Here is a 7,286-nt window from a genome sequence, read left to right as displayed (position 1 = left end):
TTAAATCATTGAAACACTGTGTAGGTTCTAAGTTAGTACTCCCTCTGTCCCATTGAATTCTATACATTACTTTTCGGCACGCTTTTCAATACTTCTTTAAAGCATAACTCTATAATATATATTTTTTCTGAATAAAAGTTTCATATTTAAATTTTTATTCAAAAAAAATAATTTAAAAAAAACATTACAAAATTATAGTTTATAGAAGTCTCGAAATACGTGCAAATAGTAAACGTATAGAACCCCATGTGACGGGAGGTAGTATAACATACTCCCTCTGTCTCATTGAATTCTATACATTATTTTTCGGCACGCTTTTCAATGCTTTTTTAAAGTATAATTCCACAAATATTTTTTTTAATTTTTTTTTTCTAAATAAAAATTTCATGTTTAAACTTTTATTAAAAAAAAATTAAAAATATTATAAAACTATATTTTATAAAAATTTCGAAATACATGAAAATAGTGCATGTATAGAAATCAACGAGACGAGCTAAATGGGATACTATCTAATACTTGTCCTATCCTTGATACTATATAAATTACTATAATGCATGTACATTATTTCCATCGCAATGATTGATGGTCGAATCGATATGGTTGATTTGATGAATGATGAATCATGTTTATACTTGTATTGCGAATCTCTATAATCAATCTTCGACACATTACAGTTTTAATTATTAAGCCCTAATATTTTATAATAAAATTTAATGCGGGCATTAAGAGCACGGTACTTGAATCATTAGTATATAAAATTTTATTGTCATATTGTTATTCCTATCATAAATTTCATAAAATATTCATTTCGTTTTCATTATCAGTATTATGTGATTAAAATTTCTTAACAAGTATTTTACTTATACCAAAAGAAATGACTAGATATTAATAAGTAATGATTAATATCTTAAATTCAGACAGATAATTTTATCGAACCAAATATTTATAATTTATGGATGAAATTCGAGAAATCCTCTGATTTCGATAACAATGCCTTAACCCATTTTTGGAGGCACATGCTCGGATAAACCGAAATATCACTCTTGTCTAGTAGTTAAAAAAAGTCATTCACTCCACAAATAAACATGGGCCCATCAGTCCAGCGGAGTCCAAAACAGTCCAACCCATGAGCAGCTCAGAATGGTACAGTCAATAATAAAAGCCTTAATAATACATTTCTCACCCGACCCGGAAGACACCTCGTTGGTGCAGAAGTAGAGCAGTGCAGCAGTTGCTATAAAAAGCTCAACTAGAGTTAGCTTCTCTTCTCATCTCCAACTCTCTCTTTACCTATTCATTTTCAACCTATACACACACAAAAAACAAGAGAGTTACAATGAGGTTTAGTTATGTGAGCATGTTTGTGCTTGTTTTAGTAATGGCTAGTGGAATGGCAATGGGTGCAGCTCCAAAAAAACCAGTGAATGTACCATTTGGCAGAAACTATGTTCCTACTTGGGCTTTTGATCACATTAAGTACTTCAATGGTGGTAATGAGATTCAGCTGCTTCTTGACAAGTACACTGGTTAGTTTCCTTTTATGACACTACTTTAGTTCTGTTATTTTGTTGTTTAGTGTCATTTTTCATATTATTTTTTTTCTAAATTCATTTTTTCATAATTTTTCTTGTCAGGTACTGGATTTCAGTCCAAGGGGTCTTATCTGTTCGGGCATTTCAGTATGAATATAAGGATGGTTCCCGGAGATTCTGCTGGCACTGTCACCGCCTTTTATGTATGTTTTACTTATGCCTCTCGTTGATACACAAATATTTGTAAGCACATATAGTAGTGGAACCAGGATTTGGGGGAAGGAGGTTGCATAACTACAAAAATGAATATAAAAAACATCCCGGACCAAAAATCTTCAACTTCTTGTTAGGCTGCATACCCAGTAATCACTATATATAAAAGATTTATCGTAGTACAAATTACCAAAAACGGGAAAAATATCATCTTACTATTAAATCTTAACGGTTTCGATAATAACTAGAGTTTGTGGCAAAACTATTTATTTAGTTTGCATTTAAACAAGCACCAACAAGACAAACTGTTAGTTAATGAACCATCTATGTCAGGTCATTTTCATTTGATACACAATGGATGATGGAATGAACTTGGTGACATTGTGTTAGAGTAGTAAAATTAATGTTGAAATCGAAACGAGTTTAGTTTAAATTTTTTGTTAAAAACATGACCTGTTGTTTGGGCAGCTATCATCGCAAAACTCAGAGCATGATGAGATAGACTTCGAGTTCTTGGGAAATAGATCAGGACAGCCATATATACTACAGACTAATGTGTTCACCGGTGGAAAGGGTAACCGTGAGCAAAGGATTTTCCTCTGGTTTGACCCCACCAAAGACTTCCACTCCTACTCTATTTTGTGGAATCTGTACCAGATTGTGTAAGCCCCCTTTATATTTTAGAAATTATCATCATGTTTTATATTATAGTTTATGTATGTTGGTCTTCTTATATTCTCAGGAAGAAAATTATAACATCTGTTAGTGCTTCCATTAATATATAACACAAGTTTACTATGTTTGTGTTGCTTTATGTGTACATAATACTTTAATATATCCATGTATTCAATATATAAAAGAGTACATGAAAATTTGATGTTTCCAAAAGGATCTTATCACATGATTTTACTGCTCTTGTTTATGGTAGAAGATTGTAAAATATATACTACATTATTGTTTTCAAATCATGTCCCCATGTGTACATGTGCGTGCCTCTATATGTGCAGATGTATTGTTAATTGGTATGTAGTGAATAATCGAAAATGAGAATATTTAAGCTGTTGATTTCCACCATTTACTCTCAATCACACGTAGAGACTACAGATATCAACGTCTGCTTTAGTTGGTAGACACATACACCCTTTTGTTAGATGTATTTACACATGATCAAGAAAGTGCAATTTTCCCATGTTATGTATGTTTTGTGAGTCAATAGCTGTTTGTCATTGTCGTCAAATTTAGTAGAAGACGTAGAATCTCGGATGCCACTTTAGATTTGGCAATCAACTTTTTAGTCCATTTTAAACTTTGTTTTCTTTGGTTCCCTCAGTTTGGTCACACTCAAATATCGACTTTTTCTACTCCAGATCATCATGATAATTTCAAATTAAATAAAAAGATAAGAAAGTGTGAGATGAGAATCAAAATTTGAGTTCATTTCAGCAGTGGCGATGTGCATTAATGATAGGATGCGACTACTGAAAATTGGACAACCTCGCCATTGTTTATAATGTTTATAATTTCGACAGTAGCTGGAAAAAGATAGCATGGTGATTTTATAAATTTCAACAAATAAAATATGTATTTATTTAGGTAAATTGTGATGTTTCTGATGTAATGTTAAATGGATGAAGTATGAGTTGAGTAATGAAATTTGTGATCTTGTTATAGGTTCTTGGTTGATGACATTCCAATCAGAGTGTTCAAAAACAGCAAAGATTTGGGAGTTAAGTTTCCATTTGATCAACCAATGAAATTGTACTCAAGCTTATGGAATGCCGACGATTGGGCAACAAGGGGAGGATTGGAGAAGACGGACTGGTCCAAGGCACCCTTCATAGCTGCCTACAAGGGCTTCCACATTGACGGATGCGAGTCGTCAGTGAATGCCAAGTTCTGTGCCACTCAAGGACAGCGTTGGTGGGATCAAAAGGCATTTCAAGATCTTGATGCTTATCAGTATCGTCGTCTTAAATGGGTTCGCGAGAGATTTACAATCTACAATTACTGTACAGATCGAAAAAGGTTTCCTACGATGGCTCCTGAGTGCAAGAGAGATCGCGACGCTTAGTTTGATCTGTTGAAATGGTCAATGTGGACTATGGCTTTGTGACACCATTCTATTCTAATCTGATACTTGTTGTCTCACTGTATTTATAATTCCTGCAGTGTATGTTTGATTCCTCTAGTATCCTACAATTACTCGTCATAGATCCCTCCCCCGAATCATGTTGTTGTCAACATTTACAAAATCATATTATATTATATACGCAGCTCACTGTTTGTGAGGGCTATTTACTAAATTACTCCTGTGATGCACATATGTTTGTGCTTTAGGGATAGTTCCATGACTTTTATCAAATCTAATAAATCAAAATTTGTATGTAGATACAATTTTAAACAATGGAATAATGCATGAACTGGACCTCACACACTAAAACTGACCTTTGGTTCATGTACTGGGACAAGTAGTAGGATCACATCATATTAACTTTGAAACAAAAGTAGATTAGATGCTGTAAACAAAAAACAAAAATTTTGTCACGTTAGCACATGGGCTTCCAAAAAAAGATTGAATTGTTTCAGATTAATAAACCAGGGGAGTTGAGTCCTAAATCTTTTGGTCCAATTTGAATTTCACATTTGTTCAAGTGATTACATATCATGACATAACTCAAGCATCACAGAGCCAAAAATCATCTGTTATTTTCCTGCTCTATTTTTGATTGTGCTAAGAATTTATGTAGTTATTATCAGATTATAAGTTATACCAGAAAAAAAAAAATAGTTCACTGGTCCGTATATTATCAATCAAGTCAGACTTGCTTAAGTAAATTGAGTTGAATTTAAAGTTGTCAGGTGCTTCTTGTTACACGGTATCTCTCTTTCTTTACAGAATATAGAGGGCGAAACTTTGGTAAGCAAGTCATAGAGCTTACAAATTTGAGGTAAAGCAAGTTAACCCTGGGGCCTGGCATAGAATAAAATTACCCTTGCTACAACGGGCGACCGGTTCTGTGATGGGCGCAACCATACTTTCGAGGTTGACCCTCTTTTTATATATTTTACTATATACAAATCTAATTTGAAGACGTTTCCAAATTTTAAAAAACTATTTTTTATAGAAAAATTTATAATATATTTTTAACATTAAAAGTACATATTTGCAAACCTTTTTAGAATATGACATTATTTCATTAAAAGAAATAAACTTGAGTATTTCACAATCCGATTAACTATGTTAGAGTCATTGTTGTAAAAAATATGAAATCGGAGAAGATCGGTCGAGATACCAATTTAGGATTAATTAAAAATCCGGGATTAATCAGAATAATTAATCGGAATAAAAATCGGATGTATTATAATAATAAATTATAATTAATATATTATTATGATTGTATTAGTTATTTATTAACAAATATATATTTATTATATCATAATTTCTATAATTATTCATATTTAAATGAATATAGTTTTAAAATTTTAATAAATAATTATATATACTCTAATAAAAAAATTTGTAAGAATTATTCGAATTTCAAAATTGAATCGTTTGGATATCTTATAAAAATTAATCGAGAACTAACTGATTAAATGATTTTTTTCAGAATAGTGGTTACAAAATACAAGTAGCGCCCGCAAGAGTTGGCTCAGTTGGTTAAAGAGAGAAAAACTAACCTCTTAGTCAAGGTTCGAATCTCACCAAAGGAGAATTTATGATTATGCCTCCTGAGTCAGAGCCCGTCGCTTAAATGTGGTTTACCTTGGTTCATGTGGTTTGCAGGCTATTACGTGAACCCGTAGGGTTTCCGGATCAGATCGATTTTGGGATAAAATTTGAACCAAATCATGAAGAGCGATTTTAGAAAATTATTATCTGCGGTTGCGGTTAACCGCGTCAATTGTGGTTGCGAATTTGCGGTTATTGCGGATCGGTTTGCGGTTCAGCTACTTATTTTAAAATAATTAATAATTTGTAAAGAAATAATTTCGGAATATTAATAAATTCCAGTTTAAGTTACGTGATAAATTTACATTCAAAAATAAAATACAAACTAATGCTCCGTGTGGAGTAAGTATATTAAAAACATACAAAAATATGGAGGTGAAAAAAAAGAAAAAAGAAACGGATAAAAATAAAATTATATGTTAATTACATTTTCTATTTATTTTGATTATATATCATATAATGATTGTGAATCTTATGAACGAAATCTTAACATTAATCTAACATTAGTTAATAAATGTGTATACTTATTAATTTATATGATATCAACTATATTTTTTAAAATATATTTTACTATAAACATATGTTGCGAGTTACGATTGCAGTTGAGATTTTTACGATTTTCAAAAATTTAAAATCGCATCCAAACAGCGAATGAGCGGTTTTTAAAATTTAAATTCACAATCAACCTGCGTTTCGTGATTATCCACAAAATATGATGCGGTTGAGCGGTTGAATGCGGTTGAGCGGTTATCCCTCCACCCCTACTAAATATACTCCTGCCGCCTCGTTTAAATGGACAACTTTCTTCAAAGTTCGAATTGCTAAAGAACCTCGTAATTCACAATTTCCGAGCTGCTCAATAACTCCAACCAAATGGCTTTAGGCACATGGGTGTGGGTGGTTGGATTGCGTGTGAGGATGAAGATTTGGTCTTTGTAGGGACAAGTTTTGTATGGGTTGTAGGTTCATGTGTGGTCAGCCTTTTCTCTTCGCTTGTCTAACCAATCAACACTGAACTTTTTATACTCCCTCCCTCTGATTTATAGGCATTTTATTTTAAGATTTCTATAATATAGTTTAATAAATATTTTAACTCTTTTTAATAAAATATTAATGCTTAATTTTAATGAAATGAAAAAATGGAAAAAATTAATTAAGTTGTAGAGTTATTTGATGAGTAGTGTTATGTTCCCAAAAAATTTCACAAATATTTATAAAATAACGTGACTAACACATGACATATTTTGATTTGCGGGTTATATACACAGGTTCCATAATATGTTTTAAAAAGTTATCTACTGTGCGGAACATCAGTTTTTGAGAATTTTAAAACAAATAAATATCTAATATTTCTCTTATCTTATATATATTTTGAAATGGGTGTCAAACAGTAAAATATATCTATACTATACTATAATAATCGGAATGAGTTATAATTTGGTTCAACGGTTATTCCCTAATTTTGGTTATTAAAAAAATAGATAAATAGTGTTATATATTCGCTAGACTACTAAATTATTGAACTAATACACAAATATTCGACTTATCCTACTAAAATACAATTAAAGCTTATCATATTATTAATTAAATATAAATAAATAGTATTATATATCCGCTAAACTACTAAATTTTTAAACTACTATATATAGTATATTTATCCTATTAAACTACGACAACAGGTTATCTTATTATTTTTATTATAAATTTATAATTATTATATATTTATATAAATATTTTAAAATTATAATATATCGAGATGAATAAAAATTTTAAATTTTAATAGGAATCCGTGCATCGCACGCAATTTAAGC

General features: G+C 31.0%; 1 protein-coding gene across 1 annotated transcript; it reads left to right on the top strand.

The window, feature by feature from the left end:
• Positions 1 to 1,267: 1,267 nt before the first annotated feature.
• LOC141661592 (xyloglucan endotransglucosylase protein 34-like) lies at positions 1,268 to 4,048 on the top strand. The gene is made up of 4 exons (XM_074468601.1): positions 1,268 to 1,526; positions 1,635 to 1,735; positions 2,214 to 2,407; positions 3,417 to 4,048. Exons 1-4 carry the CDS (start codon positions 1,337 to 1,339, stop codon positions 3,814 to 3,816), a joined length of 885 nt encoding a protein of 294 aa, XP_074324702.1. The 5' UTR covers positions 1,268 to 1,336; the 3' UTR covers positions 3,817 to 4,048.
• Positions 4,049 to 7,286: the final 3,238 nt, after the last annotated feature.

This window comes from Apium graveolens, chromosome 1 (genome assembly GCF_009905375.1).
Source record: "Apium graveolens cultivar Ventura chromosome 1, ASM990537v1, whole genome shotgun sequence".
Taxonomy (NCBI): domain Eukaryota; kingdom Viridiplantae; phylum Streptophyta; class Magnoliopsida; order Apiales; family Apiaceae; genus Apium; species Apium graveolens.
Note: the sequence above shows the minus strand (reverse complement) of the source record. Positions and strands in the feature narration are given on the sequence as shown.

Bases quoted from the DNA above. Each gene is read 5' to 3' on its own strand.
- LOC141661592 (XM_074468601.1), top strand. From the start codon at position 1,337: ATGAGGTTTAGTTATGTGAGCATGTTTGTGCTTGTTTTAGTAATGGCT. The intron at 1,527-1,634 runs GTTAGTTTCCTT...TTTTCTTGTCAG, and splicing joins GCTTCTTGACAAGTACACTG to GTACTGGATTTCAGTCCAAG. The intron at 1,736-2,213 runs GTATGTTTTACT...TTGTTTGGGCAG, and splicing joins GCACTGTCACCGCCTTTTAT to CTATCATCGCAAAACTCAGA.